Below are 22116 nucleotides of genomic sequence, written 5' to 3' on the forward strand. Positions count from 1 at the left end.
TATCCACATCCCAGGAGTGGAAAATTGGGAAGCGGATTTTCTGAGTCGTCAGACATTGCATCCGGGGGAGTGGGAACTCCATCCGGAAATCTTTGCCCAAGTCACTCAACCGTGGGGCATTCCAGACATGGATCTGATGGCCTCTCGTCAGAACTTCAGAGTTCCTTACTACGGGTACAGATCCAGGGATCCCAAGGCGGCTCTAGTGGATGCACTAGTAGCACCTTGGACCTTCAAACTAGCTTATGTGTTCCTGCCGTTTCCTCTCATCCCCAGGCTGGTAGCCAGGATCAATCAGGAGAGGGCGTCGGTGATTTTGATAGCTCCTGCGTGGCCACGCAGGACTTGGTATGCAGATCTGGTGAATATGTCATCGGCTCCACCATGGAAGCTACCTTTGAGAGACCTTCTTGTTCTAGGTCCGTTCGACCCACTCCAGCTGACTGCTTGGAGATTGAACGCTTGATTCTCAGATTCTGTTATTAATACTCTTGTTCAGGCCTGAAAGCCTGTAACCAGAAAGATTACCACATAATTTGGTATATCTGTTGGTGTGAATCTGCAGGATTCCCTTGGGACAAGGTTAAGATTCCTAAGAGTCTATCCTTCCTTCGAGAAGGATCGGAAAAAGGATTATCTGCAAGTTCCTTGATGGGACAGATTTCTGCCTTGTCTGTGTTACTTCACAAAAAGCTGGCAGCTGTGCCAGATGTTCTAGCCTTTGTTCAGGCTCTGGTTAGAATCAAGCCTGTTTACAAAATTTTGACTCCTCCTTGGAGTCTCAACCTAGTTCTTTCAGTTCTTCAGGGGGTTCCGTTTGAACCCTTACATTCCGTTGATATTAAGTTATTATCTTGGAAAGTTTTGTTTTTGGTTGCAATTTCTTCTGCTAGAAGAGTTTCAGAATTATCTGCTCTGCAGTGTTCTTCTCCTTATCTGGTGTTCCATGCAGATAAGGTGGTTTTGCGTACTAAACCTGGTTTTCTTCCAAAAGTTGTTTCTAACAAAAACATTAACCAGGAGATAGTTGTGCCTTCTTTGTGTCCTAATCCAGTTTCAAAGAAGGAACGTTTGTTGCACAACTTGGATGTAGTTCGTGCTCTCAAATTTTACTTAGCAGCTACTAAGGATTTCAGACAAACTTTGTCTTTGTTTGTTGTTTATTCTGGTAAACGGAGAGGTCAAAAAGCAACTTCTACCTCTCTCTCCTTCTGGATTAAAAGCATTATCCGATTGGCTTATGAGACTGCCGGACGGCAGCCTCCTGAAAGAATCACAGCTCACTCCACTAGGGCTGTGGCTTCCACATGGGCCTTCAAGAACGAGGCTTCTGTTGATCAGATATGTAAGGCAGCGACTTGGTCTTCACTGCACACTTTTTCTAAATTTTACAAATTTGATACTTTTGCTTCTTCTGAGGCTATTTTTGGGAGAAAGGTTTTGCAAGCCGTGGTGCCTTCCATTTAGGTGACCTGATTTGCTCCCTCCCTTCATCCGTGTCCTAAAGCTTTGGTATTGGTTCCCACAAGTAAGGATGACGCCGTGGACCGGACACACCTATGTTGGAGAAAACAGAATTTATGTTTACCTGATAAATTACTTTCTCCAACGGTGTGTCCGGTCCACGGCCCGCCCTGGTTTTTTTAATCAGGTCTGATAATTTATTTTCTTTAACTACAGTCACCACGGTAACATATGGTTTCTCCTATGCAAATATTCCTCCTTAACGTCGGTCGAATGACTGGGGTAGGCGGAGCCTAGGAGGGATCATGTGACCAGCTTTGCTGGGCTCTTTGCCATTTCCTGTTGGGGAAGAGAATATCCCACAAGTAAGGATGACGCCGTGGACCGGACACACCGTTGGAGAAAGTAATTTATCAGGTAAACATAAATTCTGTTTTCATGTTTTTTTACCACTTGACTGCAAAGGGTTCCAATTATTATTATTATTATCGATTATTTGTAGAGCCAATGCACTTATATATATGTCTATATATGTTTAGATATGTAGTTATGTGTTCATATATCTGTACATACATATATACACATTAACGTACATGAGGTCATATGTACACACACACACAGAGACATACACGCATATACAGTTGTGCTCATAAATTTACATACCTTGGCAGAATGTATGATTTCTTGGCCATTTTTCAGAGAATATGAATGATAACACAAAAACTTTTTTCACTCATGGTTAGTGTTTGGCTGAAGCCATTTATTATCAATCAACTGTGTTTACTCTTTTTAAATCATAATGACAACAGAAACTACCCAAATGACCCTGATCAAAAGTTTACATACCCTGGTGATTTTGGCCTGATAACATGCACACAAGTTTACATACCCTGGTGATTATGGCCTGATAACATGCACACAAGTTTACATCCCCTGGTGATTATGGCCTGATAACATGCACACAAGTTTACATCCCCGGGTGATTTTGGCCTGATAACATGCACACAAGTTTACATCCCCGGGTGATTTTGGCCTGATAACATGCACACAAGTTTACATCCCCTAGTGATTTTGGCCTGATAACATGCACACAAGTTTACATCCCCTGGTGATTTTGGCCTGATAACATGCACACAAGTTTACATCCCCTGGTGATTTTGGCCTGATAACATGCACACAAGTTTACATCCCCGGGTGATTTTGGCCTGATAACATGCACACAAGTTTACATCCCCTAGTGATTTTGGCCTGATAACATGCACACAAGTTTACATCCCCTGGTGATTTTGGCCTGATAACATGCACACAAGTTTACATCCCCTGGTGATTTTGGCCTGATAACATGCACACAAGTTTACATCCCCTGGTGATTTTGGCCTGATAACATGCACACAAGTTTCCATCCCCTGGTTATTTTGGCCTGATAACATGCACACAAGTTTACATCCCCTGGTGATTATGGCCTGATAACATGCACACAAGTTTACATCCCCTGGTGATTTTGGCCTGATAACATGCACACAAGTTTACATCCCCTGGTGATTATGGCCTGATAACATGCACACAAGTTTACATCCCCTGGTGATTTTGGCCTGATAACATGCACACAAGTTTACATCCCCTGGTGATTTTGGCCTGATAACATGCACACAAGTTTACATCCCCTGGTGATTTTGGCCTGATAACATGCACACAAGTTTACATCCCCTGGTGATTTTGGCCTGATAACATGCACACAAGTTTACATCCCCGGGTGATTTTGGCCTGATAACATGCACACAAGTTTACATCCCCTAGTGATTTTGGCCTGATAACATGCACACAAGTTTACATCCCCTGGTGATTTTGGCCTGATAACATGCACACAAGTTTACATCCCCTGGTGATTTTGGCCTGATAACATGCACACAAGTTTACATCCCCTGGTGATTTTGGCCTGATAACATGCACACAAGTTTCCATCCCCTGGTTATTTTGGCCTGATAACATGCACACAAGTTTACATCCCCTGGTGATTATGGCCTGATAACATGCACACAAGTTTCCATCCCCTGGTTATTTTGGCCTGATAACATGCACACAAGTTTACATCCCCTGGTGATTATGGCCTGATAACATGCACACAAGTTTACATCCCCTGGTGATTTTGGCCTGATAACATGCACACAAGTTTACATCCCCTGGTGATTTTGGCCTGATAACATGCACACAAGTTGACACAAAGGGGTTTGAATGGCTATTAAAGGTAACCATCCTCACCTGTGATCTGTTTGTTTGTAATTAGTGTGTGTGTATAAAAGGTCAATGAGTTTCTGGACTCCTGACAGACCCTTGCATCTTTCATCCAGTGGTGCACTGACGTTTCTGGATTCTGAGTCATGGGGAAAGAAAAAGAATATATATAGAATATATATATTTCTTTTGTGTGTGCGCACATATCTTTTTGTTTTATATGTGTGTATGTGTGTATGTATATATATATATATGTCTGCAAATACATATATACACATATTTAGACATATATACGTGCGTATGTCTATATTAAAGCTCTTTGCTGCATTTTTTGTTTCTGACACCTGAGACCTCATATCTTTGAGCCCTTACAGCTTTTTTATGCAATATTTATTAATAATTTTTATTCAATAGTGCTATTGTGAGTCTAACTGTACTATTGAATGTATTTTTGATGTGTTTTATGCAACTTTTTTGACTTAAGTAATAGTTAACCAGAGCACTGAAGTCGCGCTATCCCAACCCGCTTTAATTACAACTGCACTCAAGCGAACGTGTTTACTTTTAACTTGTAATATGCACACTACTTCCAATGTGCGCAAAGAGGGCGGAAAACCCTTTATCACTAAAGAGCAACAGTTAGTGCTCCACTTGTAATCTAGCCCTTAGTGTGGTGATCTTTCACTAGAATCAATCCGGCTAAGAAAGATCCAAATGGCATAAGAGGCCGCCTACTTCCGTTTTCGGATCCTCACGAATGCACATCTCTACTACTCGCTGTGCTATTGCTTTTTTTTGTCCTGGGCTCTTCAGAGCTGTTCTCTTGTTTTAACCCCTTTCTGGTGCCGGTTGTTGAAGCTCCACATCTTCCTACTGGGTGCTGCCGTAATAGCCAGGTGATCACTGTGGTTATAGTGATGATCCAGCGTGAATAAGTGTCCATTTATTTGAATAATTGCCCATAGGAGCCCCCATATGCAGATCAAAGATACATAACTATAGAAAAAGACCCTTATTTATATGAGGGTAACCCCTTATTTTTACTATAGCGTTTAGGAGGGAAAAAACACACAGTTATTGTTTATAAGCTTGTTTATTACATTTTTATTTAAAATGTGCGTTCTTTCACACTTTTGATGCAGATTTCTTACACACTGTGATATATACATAAAATAATAATGTCATTTTAATCTGCCTGGTCTCCAGGGAAAAAAATGTGTTTGTCACTAAAAAACAATGTTCCAGTATGCTTCTATCATCAAATTTGCTTTGTACGTGCTTGCTCCTGAGCCTCTGTGAGCCTTCCTAGATTATTTTCCAACAGGGGATACAAAGAGGAAAAAGCAAATTTGGTAATAGAAGTAAACAATATAATTTTTTTTTAATTTGGTGTTCTGTTTTTAAACTGGAAAGTTGTTTTTAAATAGCATTGCTGCATTTGAACTGTAACAGTTTAATTCTGACTCTATTTTCCCTTTAAAGGGACATTAAACACTAAATACATGCTAGATAGAATGATGCATTCAAAGAAAAGAATAGTCCATGACTAACCTGTAGATGTATTTTTTAAAGTGTCATTAATTGTTTAAAAAGTGACAAAATAAGTGTAAAGTTTTAGTGTCTATAAAACACTGGGAGCTGCCATGTTGTAACTTGTGTTACCTTCTCTGCTGTGGCCAATTAGAGACAGTTATAAATAGGTCACTAGAGTGTGCAGCCAATGGTTGTGCTGGATTTAACAGTGTTCTGCACTTCCATTTCTAACAGGAACTGAACAGCTCACAATTTCAGAATGGAATTACAGGCAAAGAGGACAAAATAAATAATGAAAGTATATTGCAGAGTTGTTTTATTATATACAATTTATCATTTTATATTACCATCTCAAAGTGTTTAATGTCCCTTTAATGTAATTTTAAATTTCAACATCTGAGAATTTAGCATGTTTAAATGCTGCTATTAAATATAGATGATAGTTTGTTTACTTCATAAGTCTGGGATTCTAGCACCTCTTATTTCTACATATGAGAGTCCACGTCACCTATAAAACTTCAGTTCCCCTACAATAATGATTTAATGCAAATATTTTGTCCTGCAGGAAGACTTTGTATTCATGCGGAGAAGCAGAGCAACGACTGGCAATGGAACTCTCCCAACACGAAGTTCAGATTGAAAGGGACATCCTTGAACCATTAAATCAGTTGTCAGAGGTAAAACCGTCTGGCAAATTCTTAGCTGGTCAGCAATGCTAAAAGTTAAAAGGAATTTAGCTCCGGGATTTAATTACTCCCTGTCTTTGTCACTATGTACTCACTCACTTTTCTAGAATTTGCTTACAATTTCATTTTAATGTCTTAATGGGACACTGAACCCAACATTTTTCTTTCCTGATTCACATAGAGCATGCAATTTTAAGCAACTTTCTAATTTACTCCTATTATCAAGTTTTCTTCGTTCTCTTTCTTTCTTTATTTGAAAAAGAAGGCATCTAAGTTAAGGAGCCAGCAATTTTTGGGTTCAGAACCATAGACATCATTTGTTTATTAGTACTGTCCAATCGGCAAGGACAACCCAGGTTGTTCACCAAAAATGGGCCGGCATCTAAACTGACATTCTTGCTTTTCAAATAAACATACTAAGAGAATGAAGAAAAATTGATAATAGGAGTAAATTAGAAAGTTGCTTAAATTGTTGCTCTATCTGAATCACAAAAGACAAAATGTGGGTTTAGTGTCCCTTTAAGCATAGTTCAGGTAAGAAACCCTTTATCCAAACTACTTGGGACAGGAAAAGGTTTGGATTTCGGAATAGTTTGGATTTTAGAATATTAACTTTGTTAAAATGGGACCAAGTTAAAAGGGGATGGAACCAAGTTTAAACAACTATCTTATGTCATTTAGGTAATATTTACACCTCATAATACAGCTTATACATGCAGCCTAAAGCTTGTTTTATATCATGTTGTAATTCTTTTGTATACATAGTACCCAGAAAATATGTACAGCACTGTAATCAGAAAGGTAATATTTGTTGTTTTTAATAAATATAGACTATTGGTTGCATTTTAGAACACAAAAAACAAACCAAAGACACAGGCAGAGAAGATTGTGACTTACAGGCAAGGAAAAATAAAATTTATTTTTTTATTATTTAAAAAAATATTTATTAAAAAGTTGGGATTTCAGAATAAGTTTGGAGTTCTGAATTTTGGGATTTGTTCCTACATTTAAAATGAATTGCCTTATCCTATGGAAAGATCTTACATACACTGCACTAGTCTATATTGTACAGAGAGACTTTTTAGAGGTTTTGTGTCCAATAAGCTTCTTGTTTTTTTGTTTTGTTTTGTTTTTGTCTTTAAAAAAATACACAAGCAGCATTTGCTCTAAAGTCACCTCCCTAACCAAACTTTTTTTTATTTATTTATTATTATTTTTTTTTTTTATTATTAATATTATTATATGTACAAACCCCCAAATTCGGAATTACAAAATACAAACTTTTCTTTCATGTAATTAGCAAGAGTCCATGAGCTAGTGACATACGGGATATACAATCCTACCAGGAGGGGCAAAGTTTCCCAAACCTTAAAATGCCTATAAATACACCCCTCACCACACCCACAATTCAGTTTTACAAACTTTGCCTCCCATGGAGGTGGTGAAGTAAGTTTGTGCTAGATTCTGCGTTGATATGCGCTTCGCAGCAGGCTGAAGCCCAGTTTTCCTCTCAGAGTGCAGTGAATGTCAGAGGGATGTGAAGAGAGTATTGCCTATTTGAATACCATGGTCTTCCTCTAGGGGATCTATTTCATAGGTTCTCGGTTATCGGTCGTAGAGATTCATCTCTTACCTCCCTTTTCAGATCGACAATATACTCTTATATACCATTACCTCTACTGATTCTCGTTTCAGTAATGGTTTGGCTATCTACTATGTGTAGATGAGTGTCTTAGGGTAAGTAAGTCTTATTTTTATTTATGACACTCAAAGCTATGGTGGGCACTTTATATGTAAAGTTCTAAATATATGTGTTTAAACTTATATTTGTCATGATTCAGGATAATCAGTATTCCTTCATTCAGACTGTCAGTTTCATTTTTTTGGGAAAATGCATATAAATTTTATTTTTTCTTACCTTACATTTTCAATTGACTTTTTTTCAAAATTGCGGGCTGTTAGGCTCGCGGGTGCAGAAAATGCTTCTATTTATTGCGTCATTCTTGGCGCAATACTTTTTTGGCGCAAAAATTTCGTCATTTCCGGCGCCATAGTTGGCGCCGGAAGTTTTCACGTAATTGCGTCATTTTTGACGTATGTGTATTGCGGACGTTTTTTTGGCGCCAAAAAATATGGGCCTAATTCTTGGCGCAAAAATGTGTGGGCGTCATACTTGGCGCCAGTTTTTTTCACATTATTTCAGTCTCATTTTTCAGTTGCTTCTGGTTTCTAGAAGTTTGTTTCATTTTCATTTTTTCCCATTCCTGAAACTGTCATTTAAGTAATTAGATAATTTTGCTTTATATGTTGTTTTTTCTATTACATATTGCAAGATATTCCAAAAAGCTGTTCCTGTATCAGAAAATAATGAGGTATTCCTGATGACTGATATCAGTCCTACCAAAGCTAAGTTCATTTATTTTAATGTTATGAATGTTTATCTTTAGCTATGGTTTGTAATAAGTTATGATGATAAACTTTTACATGCAGAGTCCATTAGTATTTATGCATTATCTATTGCTATTCTTTTTACATCTAATGTACAAGATATATTTAGGAATTTATAAGAATATTTTTTCTGATTCTATTCTAAAGGCTTTGTCTGCCATCCCGCCTTCTAATAAAATTTGTAGGTCTTTTTTAAACTTCTCATTTAGTTGATGAAGTTTCAAATGACCAACAACATACTGAATTATCCTTCTCTGATGGTGTTTTTTCTCATTCAGAATATTCTTCATCAGATATTGACACTAACAAATCTACTTTTTTATTTTTAAATAGAGTACATTCGTTCTTTGTTGAAAAGGTGTTGATTATTTTGGATATTAAGTAACTAGTTCTTTTGATTAAGACTAGCTAACATTTAAATTCTGCTTATTAACCTTCTGTGGTTTCTAAAGAGGTTTTCTCTAGTTCCTGATACTAGGTAATGGAATAGGCCGGGGATTTCTTTTATTCCTTCTTTAAGGTTTTTAAATTGTATCCTTTGCCGGCAGTTAGTTTTGAGGAAAGATTCCCCAAGTTAATGGGGCTATCTCTACTCTTGCTTAACATACTACTATTCCTATATCAAATAGTATTTATTTTTTTTCCTTCAGATGGGAAATTTGTATCTTATTTAAAGAAAATTATTTATTTTCAGGTACTTTTTTTAGACCTGTAATTTATTTAGCTGATGTTGCAACTGCTTCAATTTTTTGGTTGGATACTTTAGTGCAACAAGTATCGGATTATGATTTGTTTAGCATTGTTAAGTTGATCAACATGCTAATAATTTCATTTGTGTCGTCATTTTTTTTATATTTTCGCAAATGAGGTTTAATCTATGTCTTTAGCTATTTTAGCTAGAAGAACTTTGTGACTTCAATCTTGGAATGCTAATTTGATTTTTAAATTCCATATTTCTTTATTTCCAAGGTAATCAATTATTTGGTTCACAATTGGATTCAATTCTTCTACTGTTACTCTGGGCTTCAAGATTGAGCTCTAAGACTAAATCTTAAGCTTATATTAGTTTTTGTTCTTACTAAGGAACGGAATCCTATTTCTTCCCCAAGTAACATGTTTATAATTGGAAGTTTTCTTCATTCAATTTAAGCCATTTTAAATATCAAAGTCAGCTCCCCAAATTTGCATGTAGGTGCGGTTCTTATTCCAGCTTAGCTGGTAAGGGGCAGGTTAAGACTTTTTAAAGATTGTTTGGTTCAATTCGGTCCAAACTTCTTAGATTTGGGTACAGAATAGGATTCAGAGTAAAACCATCTGTGAGAAGTCTTTTTTTCTCTAACATATTCCAGCTATTCCAGTAAGGCTCACACTTTCCTGAAGTGTGTTTCAGACCTGTATGTATTGGGTACTTGTGAAGCGCGGATGGTCAACCAGTTTGGGCTCAAGGTGCTGCTCAGACCTGGAGTTTTCTGGAGTATTTATACCAGTTCCATTTTAGGAACAGGGTTTGGGGGTTTTATTCAAAACTATTCATTGTCCCAAAGATAGAAAATCTTTTTGAATTGTCATAAGTGTACCATCTTTTAGAATGGTGTTTATATGGTCTATTCTGCCTTTTGGTCAGTGAGGGCATTATTTGCTTACAATAGATACAATAGATGCATATCTTCATTTTCTGTTTTCATTCAGATTATTTTCATTTTCTGAGATTCTCTTTTTTTTTGACAAGCATTACCAATTTGTTGCTTTTCCTTCTGGTCTAGCGACAGCTAGAATCTTTTCAAGGTTCTCAGTGTTTCCTTATTTGGACGGTCTCGTGGTACTGGCTCAGTCTTTTCATTCTGCGGAATCTCATACAATTCAACTTTTGTTGTTTCTTCAAGACATAGTTAGAGGATCTTTTTATCAAAAGCTCTGATTCCTCAGACAAGGGTCACCTTTTTTAGGTTTCCAGATAGATTATGTCAATGTCTTTGTCTCTAACAGACAAGTGACAATTTTATTGGGTTCCGTTTGTTGGAACCTTCAGTCTCTATTATTTTTTTCAGTTGCTATATGCATGGAAGTTTTTAGGTGTCATGGCTGCAGCATTGGATTCGATTCCCTTTGCTCATTTTCATAGAAAACCTTTCCAGTTTTTTATGCTGAATTAATGGTGCAGGGATTCTAGGATATCACTTTTTATATCTTTGAATCCCAATGTTCAACTATCTTTGACTTGGTGGTTAGATCACCATCATATAGTTCTACGGGTCTCTTCGGTTCATTCAACCTGGACCATGATCACTAAAGACGCAAGTCTTTTAGGTTGGGAGGCTGTCTGGGGATCTCTGTCAGCACAAGGGGTTTGGAAATCTCAGGAGGCGAGATTACCATTCGATATTTTGGAACTGCATTTCTCAGAGTTCTTCAGTTTTGGCTTCTTTTTGAAGAAAGAGATGTTTATTGTTTTTCAGACAGACAATGTCACAACTGTGGCGTATGTCAATCATCAGGGTGGGACTCTCAGTCCTTAGGCTGTGAAAGAAGTATCTCGGATACTTGCTTGGGCTAAATCCAGCTCTTGTCTAATTTCTGCGGTCCATTTCCCAGGTATAGACAATTGGGAAGCGGATTCTCTCTGTTTATCAAGCTTTACATCCGGGAGAATGGCCTCTTTACCCAGATGTGTTTTTTTTCAAATTGTTCAGATGTGAGGGCTTCCAGAAATAGTTCTTATGGCATCACATCTAAACAAGGAACTTCCCAGGGGCCTATTCAGGTCCAGGGATCCTCAGGCGGAAGCAGTGTGTGCATTGACACTTCCTTGGAGTTTTCAATCTGCCTATATTTTTTCGCCTCTGGTTCTTCTTTTTAGAGTGATTTTCAAAATCATCAGGAAGCAATCTTTTGTGTTGCTGGTGGCTCCAGCATTGCCACACAGGTTTTGGTATTTGGTTCTTGTTCGGATGTCCAGTTGCCAATCTTAGTCACTTCCATTAAGGCCAGACCTTATATCTTAACATTCGTTTTTTCCATCAGGAACTCAAATTATTAATTTGATGGTATGGAAATTTAACGCTTAGTACTTAGTCATAGAAGTTTCTCTGACTCAGTGTTTAATACTATGTTGCAGGCTCGTAAATCTGTGTCTAGTAAGATTTATTATCGAGTTTGGAAGATTTACATCTCATGATGTTCTTCTCATAAATTCTCTTGGCATTCTTTTAGAATTCCTAGGATTTTATAGTTTCTTCAGGTTGGTTTAAATAAGGGTTTTTTGTCTGCAATTTTTTTGAAGGACAAATCTCTGCTTTTTCTGTGCTGTTTTCACAGAAAAATTTGCTAATCTTTCTGTTTTTAATTGTTTTGTTCAGGCTTTGGTTCGTATCATGCCTGTCATTAAGCCAATTTCTCCTCCTTGGAGTCTTAATTTGGTTCTGAGGGCTTTACAGGCTCTTCCGTTTGAGCATATGCTTTCTTTGGACATTAAAATTACTTTCATGGAAAGTATTGTTCCTTTTAGACATCTCTTCAGCTAGAGCAGTTTTTGAATTATCTGCTCTTTCTTGTGAGTCTCCTTTTTCTGATTTTTATCAGGATAAGGTGGTTTTGCTGTCTTCATTTCGATTTTTACCTTAGTTGTGAATTCTAACAACATTAGTAGAGGAATTATTGTCCCTTTCTTGTGTCCTAATCCTAAGAATTCTTTGGAAAGATTCTTACATTCTTTGGATGTGGTAAGAGTTTTGAAATATTATGTTGGGAACCTGTGGAAGACAGATAGAAGAGTCGCCTCATGGGACAAGTATCGTCTAAGCAACAAAGGAGAGCAATAACAGCGGACCCCCCACACAGAGTGTTACTCACAAGAGCGGTGGTACAAACGTGTACCCAAACTAACAGGACGGAACCAAAAGTCGCCCGTCAGACAAGCGCAAGCTCGATACGCTACAGCAGACGTCACTCAGCAGACAGCGTCAGAGTCGACCCAGCAGAGGAACCAATGGAGTGGATGGAAACTCGGCACAGCAAACCTCCACGGAGCAATCAGGAAAAAGACCAAAATTGCATGTATAAGGATATATCTTTGCTGTCAATCAAATTCTACAGCAGTCGTTGGCTTGTGTCCAACTTATGTCTCCATTTAACTTCTGCCTGGAGACATAAGTTGGACACAAGCCAACGACTGCTGTAGAATTTGATTGACAGCACAAAGATATATCCTTATACATGCAATTTTGGTCTTGTTCCGGATTCCTCCGTGGAGGTTTGCTGTGCCGAGTTTCCATCCACTCCATTGGTTCCTCTGCTGGGTCGACTCTGACGCTGTCTGCTGAGTGACGTCTGCTGTAGCGTATCGAGCTTGTGCTTGTCTGACGGGCGACTTTTGGTTCCGTCCTGTTTGTTTGGGTACACGTTTGTACCGCCGCTCTTGTGAGTAACATTCTGTGTGGCGGGTCCGCTGTTATTGCTCTCCTTTGTTGCTTAGACGATACTTGTCCCATGAGGCGCCTCTTCTATCTGTCTTCCACAGGTTCCCGACGTTCATCTACAACATCCAAGAGAGCTGCCTGGATTGCCGATGCTGAATCCGCCACCTTATACCTGTTGTGATCATTTGCGCACTTCCATAGAGACTCCATTTGTTCTCTTATCTCTTGAAATATGTTGAAGCTACTCAGATTTCAGAAAGACTTCTAGTCTATTTGTTATCTTTTCTGGTTTTAGGAAAGGTCAGAAGGCTTCTGCCATTTCTTTGGCATCTTGGTTAAAGCTTTTGATTCATCATGCTTATTTGTAGTCGGGTTAATCCCCGCCTCAGAGGATTACGGCTCATTCTACTAGGTCAGTTTCTACTTCCTGGGCTTTTAAGAATGAAGCGTCTGTTGATCAGATTTGCAAAGCAACGACTTGGTCTTCTTTGCATACTTTTACTAAATTCTACCATTTTGATGTTTTCTCTTCTTCAGAAGCAGTTTTTGGTAGAATAGTACTTCAGGCAGCTGTTTCAGTTTGATTCTTCTACTTATAATTTCAGTTTTTTTCATTAAAAATTGAAACTTTTGATTTGGGTTGTGGATTAATTTTTCAGCGGAATTGGCTGTCTTTATTTTATCCCTCCCTCTCTAGTGACTCTTGCGTGGAAGTTCCACATCTTGGGTATCTGCTATCCCATACGTCACTAGCTCATGGACTCTTGCTAATTACATGAAAGAAAACATAATTTATGTAAGAACTTACATGATAAATTAATTTCTTTCATATTAGCAAGAGTCAATGAGGCCCACCCTTTTTGTGGTGGTTATGATTTCTTTGTATAAAGCACAATTATTCCAATTCCTTATTTTTGATGCTTTCACTCCTTTCTTATCACCCCACTTCTTGGCTATTCGTTAAACTGAATTGTGGGTGTGGTGAGGGGTGTATTTATAGGCATTTTAAGGTATGGGAAACTTTGCCCCTCCTGGTAGGAATGTATATCCCATACGTCACTAGCTCATGGACTCTTGCTAATATGAAATAAATGAATTTATCAGGTAAGTTCTTACATAAATTATGTTTTTCATTAATATTTAAAAAAAAAAAATATATTAAAAATTACTATTTGTCTTCGGTGTTTGATTTTTGTGTTCTAAAATGCAAATGCTAATTTATATTTATTTAAAAAAAACAATTACCTGTCTGATTACAGTACTGTACTATTTTTCTGAGTGTACTACGTATATAAAAGTATTACAAATAATATAAAACTATTAAACTACCTTTAGGTTAAATGTATAAGCTGTATTATGAAAATATTGCATAATGACATAAGATGATGTTTATACTTTGGTCCCATCCTCTCTACATTTTACAGATGCAAATATAGCGAAATCAAATCTGATCACAAGCAGTTTAGATAAAGGGTTTGTACCTGTATTATTAACAAAAAATATTAGGTTGAACACTGACTAGTATTATTAGTTCTTTAATCGGTTTATTTGCTTTGTAATTGGCTGTTCAGGCAAAACGTCAAATTTTAAAAAAATAATAAAAAAAAGCTATACTGGCTAATTTTGTCTTTATGATAAAATATTCGCTCACAGATACTAACTAAAGTACCATTCATTTTGCAGAAGTGACGCCTATAGCCTTTCACTCCAGAAATATCACACATTTTGTTAATCACAAGCCATAAATGAAATATTAAATCCTTATGACAATAATAAATATTATCATTTCTAGATTAAACAGTCTTGCATCACTGGTTGTTTAATAGAAATTATTATTTATATAATGATGAAATGTTTAAACCCATCAAATCTTTTGTTTGTTTGTTTTTTTTAGCAGTTTTAACTTTTTTGTGCTGTACTGATCACTGCGCTATTTTCAGCTCTTCAATCTTATTTTTAACTCTTAACTTCTGTAGATTAATAGGACATCTGTGATGCTTGAATAATGTATTGTGGTCATCATTGCATGAAACCTGAAGCTGGAATTGTGCAGAATTTTTCTTAAACTGCTTACGATGTGGTATAAACGTATCTGTTAATATATGTTAAATAGCTTTTCTACGTGAATCTACAGCGTAGGTCTTCTCCAGGTTTATGAGATGTAAGTTCTAATTTCCTTTATGCCTTTACAGGTGGACATCCCCAACATTCAGAAGCAGCGGAAGCAACTGGCGAAACTGGTCTTAGACTGGGATTCTGCAAAAGGAAGGTGAGAAGCAATATCTTAAAGTAATGAATTTCTAATTCAGATGAATCGGATTATATTCAGTAGTATGGAAAGCATTGCTGTTTCAACTAGATTGGTATTTGCGATGTGTATAAGTATTTTACAAAAAATGTTGATTGTATGTATGTATATATATATATATATATATATATATATATGTCCCAGATATCAGGACTCACTGTTCCGTAATTCGATATGCGGGGTGCAATCCAGATTATATGTAGAATAAGGCCCAAGAGATGCACTCGCCGTGTTGCAAAATAATTTATTTAAAGTGAGTTAACGTTTTCGGGGAGTGACCCCTGTCTTCAGACTCCTCTTTCCAGTTCCTGCACAGGGCTTTCCCTTCCATTCAAGGGGAAGGTTTTATTTGGCCCGGGCCTCGATTCTATTATATCTACGGTCACGGGTGGAAAGGGTGCCTTCTTGCCTCAGGATAAGAAGGCTAAACCTAAGGGATCTACTTTTTGTCCCTTATGTGCGGACAAGTGTCAGCGCCAGCAGCCTGCCGCAAAAGTCGGAGCAATCCAAGGGATCTTGGAAGCCAGCTAATTCTTGGAACAAGTCCAAGCAGAGCAAGAAGCCCACCGAGTCAAAGTCGGCATGAAGGGGCAGCCCCCGGTCTGTTCTCGGATCATGTAGGAGGCAGACTATTTCTCTTTGCAGAGGCCTGGAGAAGAGACATTATAGACCCTGGGTTCTGGAGGTCGTATCCCAGGGTTACAGGATAGGTTTCAAGTCTTATCCGCCCAGAAGCAGATTCCTCCTGTCAAACATATCTTCGAGACCAGTAAAGAGAGACGCTTTCCTGGGGTGTGTGAGGGATCTCTCATCTCTCTGGGTAATTGTCCCAGTCCCTCCGGTAGAAAGGGATCTGGGGTATTATTCAAACCTTTTCGTGGTCCCAAAGAAGGAGGGCACGTTTCTGCCAATTCTGGACCTAAAGGCCCTAAACAAATACTTGTTAGTTCCATCGTTCAAGATGGAGACCATCAGGTCAATTTTGCCCCTGGGTCAAGAAGGGCAATTCATGACTATATATCTGAAGGACACTTAGCTTCACGTTCCAATCCACAAGGAGCACTTCAGGTTTCTAAGATTCGCCTTCCTGGACCAGCACTTCCAGTTCGTGGCCCTTCCGATAGGGTCTGGCGACTGCCCCAAGAGTCTTCACAAAGGTTCTGGAAGCTCTTCTCGCAGTAGCGAGAGCCAGAGGAATTGTGGAAGCTCCTTATCTGGACGATATCCTGGTCCAGGCTCCTTCCTACAGTCTTGTGAAGGATCACTCGAGAACTTTTCTCCTTCGGTCCCATGGGTGGAAGATAAACGAAGGAAAGAGTTAATTGGTCCCCAGCAACAGGGTGGAATTCCTGGGTACGATAATAGATTCTTCAGCCATGAAGATATTTTTGACAGATCAGAGACGTTGCAAGCTTCCGTCCAACTGTCTGGCTTTTCAGACATCCTCCAGGACATCCGTGGCCAGGTGTATGGAGGTGATCGGGCTCATGGTATAATGTCATACAGTTTGCCAGGTTCCATCTCAGACCTCTTCAGCTGTGCATGTTGAGACAATGGAACGGCGATCATTCAGATCTGTCCCAACAGATATCTCTAAACAGACCGGTTAGGGAGTCCCTATCTTTGTGGACCCGACCGGGGCAGTTGTCTCAGGGAACATCCTTTTTGAGACCATCCTGGGAGATTGTGACCACGGATGCAAGTCTATCAGGATGGGGAAGCTGTTTGGGGTGCCAGAAGGGCACAGGGCAGGTGGACTCGAGAAGAGTCGAGTCTCCCTATAAATATTCTGGAACTTCGAGTGATATTCAACGTTCTGTATGGAGGTGATCGGGCTCATGGTATAATGTCATACAGTTTGCCAGGTTCCATCTCAGACCTCTTCAGCTGTGCATGTTGAGACAATGGAACGGCGATCATTCAGATCTGTCCCAACAGATATCTCTAAACAGACCGGTTAGGGAGTCCCTATCTTGGTGGACCCGACCGGGGCAGTTGTCTCAGGGAACATCCTTTTTGAGACCATCCTGGGAGATTGTGACCACGGATGCAAGTCTATCAGGATGGGGAAGCTGTTTGGGGTGCCAGAAGGCCACAGGGCAGGTGGACTCGAGAAGAGTCGAGTCTCCCTATAAATATTCTGGAACTTCGAGTGATATTCAACGTTCTGAGGGCTTTGCCCCTTCTGGGGTCGTCCTGATTCATCAGATTCCAGTCGGACAACATTACCTCAGTGACTTACATAAACCATCATGGGGAGACGAGAAGCTCCCTAGCCATGAGGGAAGTATCTCGGATTCTGGAATGGGCGGAGACTCACAGTTGTTCGCTCTCAGTGATCCACATCCCAGGTGTGGACAACTGGGAAGTGGATTTTCTGAGCAGACAGACGTTTCATCCTGGGGAATGGTCCCTCCATCCCGAGTTGTTCGCGGAGATCTGCAGCAGATGGGGTACGCCGGAGATAGAACTCATAGCGTCCAGACTCAATTGCAAGCTACCCAGATACGGGTCACGATCCAGGGATCCCCAGGCGGAACTGATAGATGCCTTGGCGGTACCCTGGGACTTCAACCTAATTTACATATTTCCACCGTTACCTCTTCTACCTCGGGTAGTGGCCCACATCAAGCAGGAGCAAGCTTCGGCTATTCTGATTGCTCCGTCGTGGCCGCGGAGGATGTGGTTTGCGTATCTAGTGGCGATGTCATCATCTCCGCCGTGGAAGTTAACTTGTCGCAGGGATCTGCTGGTTCAAGGTCCTTTTCTACATCAAAATCTCGATTCTCTGAGGCTGACTGCGTGGAGATTGCATGACTAGTCTTAGCCAAGAAAGGATTTTTGGAAAAAGTTATTGACACTCTCATTCAGGCCATGAAGCTGGTCACTCAACGCATCTACCACAAGGTGTGGAGGACCTACTTGTCCTTATGTGAGGAACAAGTATATCCCTGGCATAAGGTCAGGGTATCCAGGAATTTGGCCTTTCTCCAGGATGGTCTGGATAAGGGTCTTGCCCGCCAGTTCCCTAAGGGGACAGATCTCGGCTTTATCTGTACTGTTGTATAAGAAACTTACGGAATTTCCTGACATTGTCCTTTGTTCAGGCTCTGGTTAGTATCCGACCTGTCTTTAGGAATCTGGCTCCTCCTTGGAGCTTGAATTTAGTTCTTAAGGTCTTTCAGAGGGCTCCGTTTGAGCCTATACATGCACTTGACATTAAGGTTCTTTCGTGGAAAGTCCTATTATTACTGGCTATTGCATCGGCGCGCAGTCTCTGAGTTGGCGGCCTTGCAGTGTGAGCCTCCCTAATTAGTTTTTCATGCCGATAAGGCTGTTCTTTGCACTGGATTGGGATTCCTTCCCAAGGTGGTATCGAGTCGTAATATCAATCAGGAAATAGTACTTCCTCCTTTGTGTCCTAACCCTTCTTCTGCGAAGGAGAGGTTACTTCATAATCTGGACGTGGTTCAGGCGTTGAAGTTTTATCTTCAGGCCACGAAGGAGCTCAGACAGACTTAGTCCTTATTTGTTGTGTATTCAGGGAAGGGTAAAGGGCCTCTGCCACTTCTCTATCCTTTTGGTTGAGGAGTATGATCCGCTGTCTCATATGCTAGACGGGACACAAGCCTCTTCTGAGGATTACGGCTCACTCGACTAGAGCTGTGGCCTCTTCTTAGGCCTTTAAGAATGAGGCTTCTACGGAGCAGATTTGTAAGGCGGCTACTTGGTCTTCCTTACATACTTTTGCAAAATTTTATAAATTTTACGTTTTTGCTTCGGCGGAAGCAGATTTTGGGAGAAAGGTTCTGCAGGCTGTGTATAGGGTCCGCCTCCTTTAAACCCCCCCCCCCCTTTTTTTTTTCATTCAGTGTCTTCTAGAGCTTGGGTATTTGTTCCCACAAGTAATGAATGAAGCAATCGACTCTCCTTCCATTAAGATGGAAAACATAAATAATGCTTACCTGATAATTTCATTTCCATCTGTGGGAGGAGAGTCCACTGCACCCGCCTGTTTCTTTGGTGGGCGGACCTAAATTTTTTATTAACCCCTTAATGAACACAGCACTTTTCCATTTTCTGTCCGTTTGGGACCAAGGCTATTTCTACATTTTTGCGGTGTTTGTGTTTAGCTGTAATTTTCCTCTTACTCATTTACTGTACCCACACATATTATATCCCGTTTTTCTCGCCATTAAATGGACTTTCTAAAGATACCATTATTTTCATCATATCTTATAATTTACTATAAAAAAATAATTAAAAAAATGAGGAAAAAATGGAAAAAAAAACAATTTTTCTAACTTTGACCCCCAAAATCTGTTACACATCTACAACCATCAAAAAACACCCATGCTAAATAGTTTCTAAATTTTGTCCTGAGTTTAGAAATACCCAATATTTACATCTTCTTTGCTTTTTTTGTAAGTTATAGGGCCATAAATACAAGTAGCACTTTACTATTTCCAAGCCATTATTTTTCAAAATTAGCGCTAGTTACATTAGAACACTAATATCTTTCAGGAATCTCTGAATATCCATTGACATGTATATATTTTTCTTTAGTAGACATCCCAATTTTTTTTACTTTTATCAGCTTTGTTTTTCTGCAGTGTAGCGGTTCCCTGCCGCTCCCGCCCCGTGTGCGCGCCCCCGTCTGTCCCGCCCCTGATCCCACTCCACTCGGCCCATCGATGGCCGCCCACCTGCCTCCCAGACTGGCTCCCACCCACCAACGATACAGGCCACCGGCCTACCTGGCTGGTTAACAGATCTAGTGAAGATATCTCTTCCTTTGTGGCGATTGTCTACAAGGACGTACCTTCTGTTTCGGGGTTCATTCCTCTGTCCAATCTGGTTTCTCTGAAGCTGACTGCTTGAGGACTGAACACTTAGTCGTTGCTAGGTGTAGTTTTTCTGAGAAAATAACCTGCAGTAGTAGCTCAATGGTTTGCTTATCTACCTAGCAAGCAGTAGGTTTGAGGTTTGATTCCGGGTTCTGTTTCCTGCTCCTTACATGAGCATTCAGGGTTGTTTACGCTTTGAATCTATGCTTCAGGCTTGTCAGCCTGTTCTTGTGAGATTTGACATTAGGTATGGATTGGTGCGAATCGAAGAATTTCTCTTGGAACCGGGTGAGGGTTCCTCGTATTCTGTCCTTTATTTCAGGTGGGCCTGAAAAAGGTTTGTCAGTCCGTACTCTGAAGGGTCAGATTTCTGCACTGTCTATTCTTTTCCTCTATCGTCTGACTTATCTGCCAGATGTTCAATCTTTGGTTGAGGCCTTGTTCGATTAGGCCGGTGTTTAATCTGTTTGCTCCTGCTTGGAGTTGTATCCTTGTTCTTTCTGTTTTGCAGAGACTCAGTTTAAGCCTATGAATTTGGTTTTTAGTCTGCTCACAGAGCTTTTCGAGTTTTCGGCTCTGCAGTATGATTTCCCTTATTTTTCCTGCAGTTTAGGTGATCCTTAGTTCTACCTTGGGATTCCTTCCCAAGGTTGGTATAGGATTGCAACATCAATCAAGAATTTGTTGTTCTTTCTTGATGTCCGAATCCTCCTCTCAGAAGGAATGTCTGTTTCTCAACCTGGATGTTAGGAGTACTCCATTATCTACAAGTAAATAAATGCCCTGTTTATTGTTTTCTCTGGATAGCGTAAGGGTCAGAAGGCCACTAATTCTGTTCTTTCTCTCTGGTTGAGAAGTGTTATCCAATTAGCATATGAGACAGCTAGATAAGTCTCCTGAGAATCTTATGACTCATCCGCTAGGGCTGTCTCTTATTCTTTGGCTTTCACAGATGAAGCATCTGGGAGCAAATCTGCAAGGCGGCCTCTTGGTCCTCTTTGCTTACTTTTCCAAATTCTACAATTTTGATATTTTGCCTCGTCTGAGGCTTCCTTGGGAAAATAATTATTTAAGCAGTAGTGCCTTCTGATTAGGTCCTTCTGTTTTGTTCTCCCTCCCTTTCATTCTTTGTCCTCTAGCTTGGGTATTGGTTCCCACTAGTAATTGGAATGAATTTGTGGACTCTCCATGCCATAGGAAAGAAAACAAAATTACTGCTTACCTGATAAATGTCTTTCTTTCCAGGCATGGAGAGTCCATAACCCACCCTTTTCTCCAACATAGGTGTGTCCGGTCCACGGCGTCATCCTTACTTGTGGGATATTCTCTTCCCCAACAGGAAATGGCAAAGAGCCCAGCAAAGCTGGTCACATGATCCCTCCTAGGCTCCGCCTTCCCCAGTCATTCTCTTTGCCGTTGTACAGGCAACATCTCCACGGAGATGGCTTAGAGTTTTTTAGTGTTTAACTGTAGTTTTTATTATTCAATCAAGAGTTTGTTATTTTAAAATAGTGCTGGTATGTACTATTTACTCTGAAACAGAAAAGAGATGAAGATTTCTGTTTGTAAGAGGAAAATGATTTTAGCAACCGTTACTAAAAACGATGGCTGTTCCACACAGGACTGTTGAGAGGAATTAACTTCAGTTGGGGGAACAGTGAGCAGACTTTTGCTGCTTGAGGTATGACACATTCTAACAAGACGATGTAATGCTGGAAGCTGTCATTTTCCCTATGGGATCCGGTAAGCCATTTTATTACAGACAGTAAATAAGGGCTTCACAAGGGCTTTTTAAGACTGTAGACATTTTCTGGGCTAAATCGATTTATATATAAACATATTTTATACTCCATAGCCTTGAGGAATTATTTTAATCTTGGGAATTTTGTAAAATAACCGGCAGGCACTGTATTGGACACCTTATTCTCTAGGGGCTTTCCCTAATCATAGGCAGAGTCTCATTTTCGCGCCTGTATTGCGCACTTGTTTTTGAGAAGCATGACATGCAGATGCATGTGTGAGGAGCTCTGATACATAGAAAAGACTTTCTGAAGGCGTCATTTGGTATCGTATTCCCCTTTGGGCTTGGTTGGGTCTCAGCAAAGCAGATACCAGGGACTGTAAAGGGGCTAAATATAAAAACGGCTCCGGTTCCGTTATTTTAAGGGTTAAAGCTTCCAAAT

At 39.8% G+C, this 22116-nt stretch overlaps 1 protein-coding gene across 3 annotated transcripts in view; it reads left to right on the forward strand.

Moving 5' to 3' along the window:
* ARHGAP17 (Rho GTPase activating protein 17) overlaps positions 1 to 22116 on the forward strand; it is a 272555-nt gene that overhangs the window by 187513 nt on the left and 62926 nt on the right. For all 3 annotated transcript variants that reach the window (XM_053695197.1, XM_053695198.1, XM_053695196.1), the window contains exons 5-6: positions 5795 to 5906; positions 14971 to 15047. In XM_053695197.1, the coding sequence (XP_053551172.1) occupies positions 5795 to 5906; positions 14971 to 15047 (189 nt within the window). The remainder of the gene's footprint in view (positions 1 to 5794; positions 5907 to 14970; positions 15048 to 22116) is intronic.

The sequence above is a fragment of the Bombina bombina genome, chromosome 11, assembly GCF_027579735.1.
Source record: "Bombina bombina isolate aBomBom1 chromosome 11, aBomBom1.pri, whole genome shotgun sequence".
NCBI lineage: Eukaryota > Metazoa > Chordata > Amphibia > Anura > Bombinatoridae > Bombina > Bombina bombina.